The sequence below is a fragment of the Stylophora pistillata genome, chromosome 6, assembly GCF_964205215.1.
Source record: "Stylophora pistillata chromosome 6, jaStyPist1.2, whole genome shotgun sequence".
NCBI lineage: Eukaryota > Metazoa > Cnidaria > Anthozoa > Scleractinia > Pocilloporidae > Stylophora > Stylophora pistillata.
The window spans coordinates 19,772,075-19,784,574 of record NC_142524.1 but is presented as its reverse complement, the minus strand read 5'-3'; the positions used below and the strand labels follow the sequence as shown (position 1 = coordinate 19,784,574).

General features: G+C 41.4%; 2 protein-coding genes and 1 pseudogene across 3 annotated transcripts in view; all 3 read left to right on the top strand.

The window, feature by feature from the left end:
- The first annotated feature begins 3,875 nt into the window (after nucleotides 1-3,875).
- Nucleotides 3,876-12,033, top strand: LOC148728684 (uncharacterized; annotated as a pseudogene). The gene is made up of 2 exons (XR_015988488.1): nucleotides 3,876-7,405; nucleotides 11,554-12,033. The product of XR_015988488.1 is annotated as an uncharacterized LOC148728684 (transcript).
- On the top strand, nucleotides 9,574-11,556 carry LOC111328989 (uncharacterized). Its single transcript, XM_088724504.1, has one exon. It carries the CDS (start codon nucleotides 9,770-9,772, stop codon nucleotides 11,357-11,359), a length of 1,590 nt encoding a protein of 529 aa, XP_088580630.1. The 5' UTR covers nucleotides 9,574-9,769; the 3' UTR covers nucleotides 11,360-11,556.
- A 168-nt stretch (nucleotides 12,034-12,201) lies between the features above and the next one.
- Nucleotides 12,202-12,500, top strand: part of LOC148728683 (uncharacterized) — a 1,870-nt gene continuing 1,571 nt past the window's right edge. The window contains exon 1 of the mRNA XM_088724506.1: nucleotides 12,202-12,500. This exon is cut by the window's right edge and continues 441 nt beyond it. The gene's annotated coding sequence lies outside the window, so the exon portion shown is untranslated.

Here is a 12,500-nt window from a genome sequence, read left to right as displayed (position 1 = left end):
AAGGACAAAGCTGAAAAGATGCAAGGGACCCTTGGAAAGTTTCTCAAGCGGATACTCATAGACACATAGATGCAGTTCAGGCAATAGTAACTGCCCAACTTATTGCTAACACAGCCTTCAAGAAGATGAGAGAACTTGTTTTCCAATATTTTCTAATCCGGTTGATGCAAAACAGTAACATGAAATTTTGCAAAGCTAATCCAGAAAAATAGATTCAATGTTGCATTGAAATTTCCTGTCATATCACTAAGTCATTTTGCAAAAATTATAAAAACACTTTCTTTATAGAAAGAAAAACAACTTAACCAAAGGAAGAAAGTGAGAGGTGACAAAACCACTGCATTATGGATACTAGAAAGTCTGAACAAACATTGGGCATCACATGTGTTGGTTTAAGTAGAGGTAAATGGTGGTCCTCACTTGTGGTAGAGCCAATGACTTTTGATAGACTTAAAAGTATCAAAAAATTCAAACACTTTGAAATACAAACAACAGTTACAACAAAGATTGAATCAAAGAACCTTTTCCAAAGAACAAAAACGGCCGCATTTGTGTGTCATCAAAAGTAATATCAGTTAATTCTCTCTAAATAATTCCCTTTTAGGTGACCCCAGGTAGGAGTGATTCAAGTGGTAAGTTGTATTCCCTTTTTACCATTTGCTTGATAGTCAACAAGATAAAAAATTTAATAATATTGAGAAATTAACCCACCCTTTTCATCAAAGAGTTTCTTTTTCTCAAAATATTACTTTCACCTAAATTTTAGTGACAGGTTATCATACATCGTTAATAATGTACTTGGCAAGTTCTGTGCCATACAATCATGTAAATATACATTAGCCTAAATTGATGCAGTACCTGCCTTGAAATAAAACATACCGGCAATTAATTATTTCCGGCGATGATAAATGATCTCCCTCTCCCAGAAGGGTTATACATGTGGAAATTCGTCGATGACACAATGGTCCCTGAAGTCATTCCTGCCTCCAAGCACAGCTCACTTCAGCAAGCGGCTGATTACATCCACAATTGCTCTCGGGAAAATCATCTACAGCTAAATCCAACCAAATGCAAGGAGATCCACACATGCTTCAAGCGCACTCCCCCTTGCTTCTCACAAGTGTCCATAGAAGGGGTCGAGTTTGAATGGTATCTTCAGCTAAAGTTCTTGGCATTATCACAAGCAGTGACCTCAAATGGTCTGCACATATTGACTCAATCACGACTAAGGTTGCCAAGAGACTATCTCTTTAGACAACTTAAGCACGCGGGTATTGCTCCCAATGATCTTGTTAGATTTTATAGTGGCATTATTAGATCAGTCCTAGAATATGCACGTCAGGTCTTTCATTGCTCCTTGTCAAATCACTCGACAGGGAGGGTATGTACGCTAAGATCCTGCTTACTGATTTTAGTAAGGAGTTCGATCTAGTTGACCACAGGGCTTTGCTGCACGAGTTGGAGGTGCTTGGTGTTCATGAAGCCATTGTCCATTGGGTTGGTGCCTTTTTAGTTGGCCCGCTGCAGCGTGTTAGGATTAATGGTCAACTGTCCTCGGCCATCTCACCTTGTGGTGGCATCACACAAGGTACGTGCATGGCTCCCCTTCTCTTCACTATACTTGTGAATAGGCTGGCCAGTGAATGGTGTACTCATCTGAAGTGCATTGATGACCTTACCATCTTGGAACTTATTCCCAGGAACTCCAATAGTTATCTGCCCATCATCACCTCTAATGTAAATAAGTGCTCCCTAGAGCACAATATGAAACTAAACCCTAAGAAGTGTAAAGAGATGGTTGTTGACCTTCTCCAGTATAAATCAACTTGTTCCAACCCTCTACTAAAGGGGCACCCTAATTGAAAGGGTATCCCAGTACAAACTGCTGGGTGTCATAGTTTCTGATGACCTTTCATGGAATGCACATTGTGAGTACATATACGATAAAGCTTCCAAACATCTCTATGGGTTGAGGATTCTTAAGAAAAGCAGACTTTCACCTTCCCAATTAGTATCTGTATATTGCAGTACGATTCCCTCTGTGCTCGAATATGCGTCCCCTGTATGGGTGGCACTTCCAGCCTACTTAAGTAACCTTTTAGAGCTAGTCCAGAGGAAAGCTCTCTATATTGTCTTCCCTGATCTTTCTTATAGCCACGCACTACACCTTGCTGACCTTCAACTTCTTAGCGATAAGCAGCAACAAGCTTACATGAATTTTGCCAATTCCTGCCATGTTTCAGGAACACTTAGTAGTCTCTTTCGGGTTCCGCTGGTTTATTACCACGGTTATAATTTAAACTCAAGCTCACAATCGTATCAGGCCTCTACTGGCAAATGCAAAAGATTTAATGATTTTTTTAACTGTCAAATTTCAAAATGTATGTCGTGACCACCCCCTGTAATTCAGTTGTTACTGCAATAGGGTTGAATTAACGATTGATTGATTGATTGATTTATCTATCATTTTATTGCTCAGATGAAATTGGATGCATTCAGCATCATGTGTTATGCATCATCTTTCCAGTTTGTAATTATAATGAAGGTCAAGCTAAAGCTGGCCTACCAACCCTATACGATAGGAGGCGCACATTATGTAAAGGTCTATTCAATAAAATTGCGCATGGCAGCCAAAAATTCAACCATCTACTCCCAACACATTCCCAGGAGATGTACAACCTTAAATCCGGTCACACCTTTACCCCATCCGTGTGCATGACTAACAGATTTTGAGACAGTTTTGTTATTAGCCACTGTATATAATATGTATATATATATATATATATACTTTTTTTACTTTTTTAATATTAGTCTTATTGTATTGTACATATTCACGTAATTCAGTTATTTGACAGCAAAGTGTTTTTAATAATAAGCAAAAAAAAAATTGGGGTTTAGGTGCACTTTAACTTTGTGGTCATGGCTAGTGTATGAAAGAGATGCCATGTTTTGTAAGATTTGCCTCAAACATGGCAAAAAAATACCATGACCTCTGGTTGCAAAACATTCAAAACAAGTAGCATTACAAGGCACGAGAAACTGATGGATTACAAACATGCAGTAAGTGCAGAGAAGTTAAGAGCAAACTTTCAAGCTGCTGTTTCAAAAGCATTTTGTAAAGATTAAGCGATGATTAAAGAAATGAAGGTAGTTTCTTGGCTCACTTTGGAAATAGGAAAGTCTAATGCAACTGCTTAAAGATCTTGGAGTGCCGAAAATTGGGTGTATGAAAGTAAGCGAGAAAGTAACTTATGAGAGCTACTACACTGCTAATGAGATCCTTTCGGCCATAAGTACACAAATCGATGAAGAAGTCAATGAACGCATAGAGCATTCACCATTTGTAACAATGTTTGCAAATTAAAGTGCAGACATTGCCAACAAGAAACGGATGACAATGCATGCAAGAATTATTGAACTCAAAACATGTGTGGCTGAAACGATCTACTTTAAGGGACGTAGAATATTAGGATGGCACTGGGGAAGGCCTTGCCCAAGAAATTTTACCTAAAGCCCAGAAGAGGGAAATAGTTCCCTCAAAGACTATTGGATTTGGGTCAGATGGAGCTAGCGTGACGACCGGAGAAAACAAAGGCATGAAAGGATGGTTGAAGGAGCAAAATGCCCACATGGTACATATTCACTGCATGGCACACAGGTTGGCCCTCTGTACAAGCCAAGCAGCAAATGATATACCATGCTTAAAGAAGTACCAGGAGTGGCTTACATCTTTGTTTTATTGCATGAAAGCTTCAGCAACAAGGGAGAAGGAGCTTCATAAAGTGCAGGAAGTTCTTGATCACCCTGCACTTAAGTATAAAGAGATCCATGCAGTTCAGTGGTTGTCCTGTTATGAAGCTGTGGAGGCTGCTTAAATCAGTAGCACGATCCAGGGTGGCAAAGCATGTTTACGAAAACCATATTGAGCAAAAAAATATATATTTCAAACAAAACACTTTAAAACTTATATATCCTGTTAGATATAGTTAACCTCTTTGTATTAAACCAAAAATCGTGGTAATAGAGGAAGAATTTATTTTTTTATGGATTTTAGTATTCAGAAAAGTGAGGCGAATTCTTGTGTAACGCGTAACATAATCTGACAAAGCATCAAACATATTCAAAAATTTCTTACTTAAAAATTTAAAATTTCAAAATAATTTTAACTTAGAAATACACTAGAAACATAGACTTTTCAATAAAATAGTTAAAATTGGAACACTGAATTGTAATATTCGCGCTACGAAACAATTTTCTCGGCGACCGAACATGTAACGCTGTTTATACAATATTGTACTATACTTCATAGTCACCAAGATTTTGTCGCAAAAAAAGCTCAAATCAGTTTAAAAAAATACATACAATAATTCTCAGATGATTTATTTTCTGTATACAAATTTTTATTCCATTTAATTCAAAGACAGCGTAAAAAATCCAAAAAGTCTGAATCGCGAACACATAAAATGCATAGAAAATTTACCTTAAAATTATTTATCCTCATCTCCAAAAAGGTCTGTGATAGCCGCGCTTAAAATGAAATTGCTCTTCAACTAGCAGATCTGTCATTCTCAAATTCTAAACTTTCTATCGGTACCAAATGTTCACGAATCTAACTCAATTTAACATCTAAATTTATGTCTTTTTTGAATCGCGAACATATTCGATCTTGGAACAGTATTGTTTGCATTGGTGTATCAGTTTACACGCGCAAAATAGTGGCAGTTTTAGAAATCTTCGCATCTAAACTTCGCTTCTTCCTCGCTTACAACAACCTTGTACATTACGTCTAGAGGGGGTATACAACAATTAATTGATATACACCCATGAACAAAGGATCGTTTGAGACTGGAAATTACTAGAGAACGTGACTTCCCTAGCGTGACTTCTTCCGTCGAGAATTTACACGCTTCGCTTGCGAAATATTCAATGGAAAACAAAAAATATTCTGCTGATCAAAGGAGAAAAGAAAAAGAAGAAAAAAAGCTTAAACAACAAAGGGAATACTATGAAAGAAACAAGGAAGTTCTTGCACAAAAAGCAAGAGAAAGAATGCGCTTGCTTCGAAGCAAGAAAAAAAACGCGACAGTCGCCGCAGTGAAAACACGCACATCTGCACAAAAGGCTGATGACAAAAGAGCCAACCGTGAGCGGAATGCTGCATCAGCTATCAAGAAGAAGGTTTTGAAGCAAAGAGAAAAAGAGAGGGAAGAGAAAAAGCGACAGCAAACTCGAGAAAGGGTTCGAAAACTTCGTCAGAATAGAAAAGAGTCATCATTTGCGCAACCGGAACCGGAAGTCAACATCACCACACCGGCTTTTAGTTCAAGGATGGCAAAAAAACGTGCAAAGGACAAGGTGTCCCCTGCCTTACCTCAAACCCCCGCAAAAAAGGCTGAAATTCTTCAAAACCTTGCAAGTACTCCTCGCACAAGGAAGATTCTTGAAAAAAAGAAGTTCGTGAGACCAGTTGAGGAGCAACAAAATATCGAAGCAATGGAGTGTTTGGTAGAAGATTTGGCAGAAGGATTGTCCAAAGTCAAAAAAGCTAAGTCGACTGATGAAAGAGCAGCTTATAACTGTACGCGCTCTTTGGCTTTTGGATCTTCTGTCAAAAAAAACAAGCACCAAACACGGATTGCCAAGATGATGGGAGTAAAAAGAAGCCAGGTGTCCAAAGCTATCAAACATAGAGAAAGAGTTTTGAAGGGTGATGAGGCCTGCTGGTTGAGCACAAAAAGAAATGTCAGGTGTGACGCGATTAAAGAAGAAGATAAGCGTGTTATCTACGATTTTTGGACCCTACAAGCAAGTCGACCCACTGGATCCAAAAGAGACAAGATGCGGCAACGAATTGGCAAAAAGGAGTATGTGGAGCACGCAAAGCATATCCTTGAAAAGACTCAAACAGAGTGTTTCAAAGAATTCCAGGAGCTACATCCCGACATAAAAGTGAAACAACGAAGATTTGAGCAGTTGAAGCCTTTCTTTGTTACTGGAGCTAGAGAGAGAGATAGACAATCTTGCTTGTGTAGGAAGCATGTAGAATGCAAAATTGTATTTGATTCTTGCATGAAATATCGAAAATCCATACAAAATAATGAAGTTCAAGCCTTTAATTTTCTCACTGAAGCTGTGGAATCCACATTGTGTGAAAAGCCAGAAGACTCCAGCTATTCCTCTCTAGACTGCCTGACAAGGAGCTGTGACAAGTGTGGGGTGAAGAACTTCAAGACAGCAGCTGAAGAAATGTCTGAAACTGAAGTCAAGTGGAAACGATATGAATACATAACGTACAAAGATAACAATGGCGAGGAAAAAAGGAAAATCCACTTGGTCCAAAAAGAAACTCCTGTCAAAGAGATGTTTGACTATTTCCAGCAACTCCTGAAAGATTATCCCTACCATTCATTTACGGCCAAATGGCAAAAAGAACAGTTTGATCATTTAATGACAAACCTGCCTCTCAACCATATCATCTGTGTGCATGATTTTTCTGAGAATTACACTTGCAGATCACAAGATGAAATTCAATCAGAGTATTTCGATCCTGTGAAAGTCAGCATTCATGTGTCAATTGTCTATCGCCATGCTGATATTGACATTGATGGCAAAGCAAGTACAGAACAAGACCCTGTCCTCATCAAAGAGCACATCTTTGCCCTTTCAGAAGACAACACTCAAGACTACCATTTTGTACACCACACCCAAGGCCTAATACTGACGTACCTTAGGAATGAGGTCAAAGTGAAAGTAGACAAAGTTCATGAATTCACTGATGGGTGTGCTGGACAATACAAATCTAAGCACACTTTTGGTGATTTGTCATGTTCTTTGTCTGACTTTGGGTGTCAGGTGGACCGGCATTTCTTTGAAACCTCTCATGCAAAAGGAGAGCAAGATGCAGCAGGTGCTAATGTCAAACAACGTGCTACTCTTGCTGTGATTCGAAGAGAAGCATCCATCAAGTCTGCAAAGGAGCTCTATGAGTATCTGAAGGACAAGTTCTCTTTGCCATCTTCAACCAACAGCAAAACCACCTTAAACAAGAGAGTATACTTCTACATTCCACTAAATGGAGAAGGAGCTGTTGACAGAAACAGAATTGGCCGCACTTTTAAAGAGCTAAAAGGGATTAGAAAAATCCACTCTGTAAAAACAACTTCTCAGCAATGTAAGGTGAAGACAAGGCTAAGAAGCTGTATGTGCATTGGTTGTTTAACTGACATGGACTGTGAAAATGAGGAGTATGTTGATAAGTGGAGAGAGGTTGAGATGTCAAGAGAAGGAGATGTTGCAGTCACAAGGCAGAATCAAGACTCAGTCAATGTCAGTAAAACAGTCAATGCACTCACTGATCTTGTTGAAGAAGGAAGTACTGTCGCCATTGCAGCAGCTGATGACGCCTGTCGGAAACAGAATAATAGCATAGATATCAAATAGCGATTGTGAAATGTTTGTCTGGAAATTTTGTTATTCTTATGTCTGGAAGATTCGTATCTAGCCAATCAGCGTTCTTTTAACTAAGGTGTCCCGCAAAGATAAGGAACAATTGTCTGTGATTTATTTAGCTTTCAGTCGAAGTAATCTTTCATATCAGTCGAGTCGAGGAGTTGTGACAGCTGTAAAACCTAGCGAGAATAGAAGAGGAAAAGAATAAAAAATCTAGTGAAGACGTGACGGTGTGGGCTATCCTTACTAATTCCCCACATTTGTGGCACCTCCGACGGGACCTGCAGTGATTTGGACAACCTGTTAGTCAATGGAAGCTAAACTGGAGGCAGAACTTCAGCTTCTAAAGCTTGCACGAGGAAGGACGAAATCTGTCGTGGAGAAGGGAAATATCGAGAAGATCACTCGACATAAAGAAACTCTGGGAAAGATTGTGGCATCTATAGAAGACTTGAAGCTAGACATCGAGAAAGGTAAGCTTGAAGCGGGAAAAGGCATTGACGAAGTTGATGAATGGGGAAAAATTATCGAGCAAACGATTGATGATGTAGATAAAGAAGTAGAAGATTTAAATCGTCATCTCGAAGAAGCTGGGGCAAAAGCAATAAACAAAAAACGGGAAGAGGAAGAGGCTCTTCTAGCCAAAAGGAGGGAGGATGAACTGAACTTTGAAAACCTTAAACTTGAGCAAAAATCAAAAATGCAGTTGCCCGATCAGTCCGCCGAAAAACCCCTAAGTAAGGGAAATGTCAAAATGCCAAAGCTGGTAATTACGAAATATGACGGTACCTACGAAAAGTGGCTTTCCTTTTGGAACAAGTTCAAAGCGGAAATCGATGCAGCCGATATTCCCCCGGTTACTAAATTTGCTCACCTCAAAGAATTACTGGAAAGTGATGTTTGTGAATCAATCGATGGCCTCCCATTTAGTCCTGAAGGTTATGTACGTGCTAAAAATATCTTGAAGTCCAATTATGGCAAGACAAGCGAGATTGTGAGAGCGTATATTGATAACATCAATGGTTTACCTGTGGTGACCGGATGCATCCCTAATGAAATTCATAAATTTTGTCAGACTTTGAACTACAATGTTCAATCATTAGAGACCCTAGGTAAACTTTCTGGGTGTTTATTTATGGTGCGTGGCGTCCTAGACAAATTGCCAGACATAAAGGCAGACCTCGTGAGCGGGAAACCGGGATGGCAAGATTGGGGTTTCGGGGACCTTATGCAGGCTTTAGAAGAATGGAAAGCCATTCATCCGATGGAAACTCTGGGGGTAGAAAAGGCAAACGAAACGTCTCCGACTCCGCCGATTTATCACCCGCCGCGTCCGCCGCGTCCCCCACGTTTGCCTCGTGACAGAAGTTTCTACGCGCGACAGGGCGAACCCAACCCACGACACGCGTGTGTCTACTGCGATCGCGTGACACACAGATCTTGGGAGTGTGAGAACGTGACATCTCCAGCGGAGCGCCGTCGCATTCTACAAAACAAACGCTTGTGCTTCAACTGCACTGGGCCTCAACACAGCGCTTCACAATGCCGAAGCCGCGCATCTTGCGTACACTGCAAACAAAGGCACCACTCATCTATTTGCGACCGACCGTCGGCAACTGGACGCCAAAGAGCGAACAACGGCGGAGTGGCTCTAACTGCAACTCAAGAAGGAGAGAAAGTCGGCCATCCAATCGTACTTGTCAAGTTGAATGGCGTGACCTGTAGAGCCCTACTGGACACCGGTGCGACTGCGTCTTATGCTTCAGGATACATCTTGGATCGTCTAAACCTCGTACCAGCTCGCACTCTAACACGCCGTATACAAACTATCGTGGGCATAGTGACTAAGCGGACAGAAACTTACAATACGCAAGTGAGTGACACTAAAGGAAACAATGCAATTTCATTACGAGTAACTAGAGTAGACCGCGCTGAACTTTTGTCCGTGGAAAATCCTAACTATAAGGAGATGATGGGTCACATGGCTGTAAATCTTCTGACCAACGTACGAGGTGCACTGCAAGGATTCCCTGTGACTTCGCTGCATTGTTGGCTTGACAGCAGCGTGGCCTTACATTGGATACTAGGAGGAGGAGACTATAAGCAGTTTGTGGCCAACCGGGTACGAAAAATTAGAAAACACTCTGATGTTGTCTGGAGGCACGTACCTACTCAGGATAATCCTGCAGATCTTGCTAGCCGAGGTGGACTGGTAACTGAGGAGAACCAACTGTGGTGGAAGGGACCAGAGTGGCTAAGTGATCCTGTGAAATGGCCAGCCGACCTTGTGACCGCGCCCACCGCTGAATCTAACGCAGAAATGAAGGCTACAAAGGAGCTCTTTGCCATGGCCGTTAAAGCTGATGACGATCTAGACCATCTTCTGGCCAAGCACAACTACTGGAAGACTTTGCGAGTGTGCGCTTGGATTATGCGGTTCGCAAACAACGCTAGAGCGAAAAGAGCGACAAGAACAAAGGGACCCCTGACAACAGACGAAATTGAGAAGCAGAAACACTTTTGGTTGCTACGCGTACAGAGCCGGGGAAGTGAAAGCATGGAGGAAGATCGCCTGTGCCTAAACTTACAGAAGAACAAAGATGGATTGCTTGAGTGCCGTGGGAGACTGCAAGGGGTCTATCCGATATACATCCCAGACGCCACAACGCTCGCAAACAAATATGTCGAACACGTCCACAAAGCCACTCTTCACGGGGGAGTGGGGCTTACTATGGCTAAAGTGAGAGAAGAGTTCTGGATTCCCCGCCTGAGGCGCCTCGCGAAGAAAGTCATCAGGGAGTGTTATGGGTGCAAACGCTTCCAGGCGGTTGCGCTCGCAGCTCCACCCCCCGGTTTATTGCCTCTGGAGAGAACTGAGGGCTCAACTCCCTTTGAAATTGTTGGAGTAGATTTTGCTGGGCCGATCAAGTACCGCAAGTCCTCTCGTGTAGAAGGAAAAGGCTATCTGGTGCTCTACACGTGCAGTTTAACGAGAGCCTTGTACTTGGAGGTCCTGCCTAATCTGGAAACTACTACCTTTCTTTCAAGCTTGAAGCGTTTCATCGCTAGACGTGGACGACCTTTAAAGATCTTTTCAGACAATGGAAAAACGTTCGTAGGAGCGGCAAACCTACTGAAAGGAATTCAGAAAGATGAGCAAGTTCAAGGCTACCTTGCATCAGAGAAGATTATCTGGAGGTTTAACCTAAGTCGAGCACCCTGGTGGGGTGGCCAGTTTGAGCGACTAGTGGGCCTCTTCAAACGTGCATTCTATAAAGTAATTGGTGGAGGAATGCTATCCTGGTCAGAGCTGTGCGAAGTCGTGCTGGATGTTGAAACTCAACTAAATCGCCGCCCCCTGTCCTATGTAGAAGATGACGTCCAGCTCCCTCTACTCACCCCATCTTCTTTCCTATTCCAAAGATGTATTCGCCTCCCTGAACAAGAACCATGGCGAGAGGAGACAACTGACCTACGAAAGCGTGCCAAGTATTTGAGGTCTTGTAAGGACGCTGTGTGGAGACGCTGGTCTCGAGAGTACTTGGCGGCGCTCAGAGAGCGTCACAACTGCAATGGAAAAGGCAAGGCGAGGCCCTTAAAGCCTGGTGACGTCGTTCTCATTCGTTCAGAAGAAAAGAACCGAGGAAAGTGGCCATTAGGAGTGGTCGCTAAACTATTCAACGGCCGTGATGGAATTGTACGTGGAGTGAAGCTGCGCGCAGGGAAAACGTTTCTGGAGAGGCCGATTCAACACCTTTATCCCATGGAACTAGCATGCGATAGAGCGCCGGAGAGAGCTGACGTCCTTACCCCCCTGAATGCTAAAGCGCCAGTTTTTCGTCCACGGAGAGATGCTGCGGTTGCCGCAAACTTGCGTATTCGTGACGCTATAGAGAGTGAAGAACTTTAAACCTAAACGCAGGACAGACCTGTGCGGATGGACGGAGAATTAAAGTGATTTCAGCGGACTTTGACATTCATTACTTTGTTTTGTTTTGTTTCTGATTTCAATTTGATTATTAATTAAGCTGGCCGTTTCCTCTGTTTACATGTGCTTCCGTTTGGAAGGCACATGGGGGGAGTGTGTCGGAAACAGAATAATAGCATAGATATATGATTACTACCTCTTCAAAGTTACAAGCAGTGGTGCCATAATTTTGGGTGAAGATGAAGTTGATGACTATAGTGCTGCTTATCAGAAAGGTTCCTTTGTCTTCAAGGGTAACTTTTTCCTAAGGGACAATATTATAGACATGACCTACAAGCTTGACAATAAACAAGCTATTGTGTATGCAAACACTGTCAGGACTATCTGTGGAGAACTCAAGAAATTAAATAGGCGTAGAAATGTATTATTCCAGCTTTTACCCAACCAGCATGAGGAAATTATGTCTTCTTTTTAGTTATGTAAATAAAACTGTGTTATTTCTAAACAGAATCGTGAATTTAAGCCTGCAAATGTGTAAATAGAATATATGACCACGCCCGCTATGCATTCTGGGTATTAATTAATGAGGATAATTTAACAGATAACATCAAATATTTTCTCAAAAAGTAGTTCTTACAATAAAAGTTTATGAATAATCTATGTTTTGATGATTTTTTGGTAATTTTATGAAGTTGCTAGTTTTTCCCTAATGTTACGCATTTGTACCCCTGGATCTTGCAACTGATCCAACCATACCTTAGACCCACTCATAAGCTACTTTCATTAAAGGAATGCTTCCAAAGACCCTAAGGCCAAGGGACTGTTGAAGGCAATGGCCTCAACACAATTTATTTACATCACCTATCTCTTGATGGATGTTCTGCCTATTGTTTCACACCTGTGTCTGCAGCTTCAAGCAGAGAATCTTGATGTCACCAAAGCAAAGGTATATATTGTATTTCTATATGTATTTTTAATTTTTAACTGACTGTGTTAATTAACTGACTGTTAATAGTTTTCTCTTCTTGTAAATCCCCAACTGGTCAATGGAGATGCAGCATATTTCTTATTCATTGCACTTGTGATCAACAATATAATGCTCACAGGTATCTGTTGACCACTG

Bases quoted from the DNA above. Each gene is read 5' to 3' on its own strand.
- LOC111328989 (XM_088724504.1), top strand. From the start codon at position 9,770: ATGAAGGCTACAAAGGAGCTCTTTGCCATGGCCGTTAAAGCTGATGAC.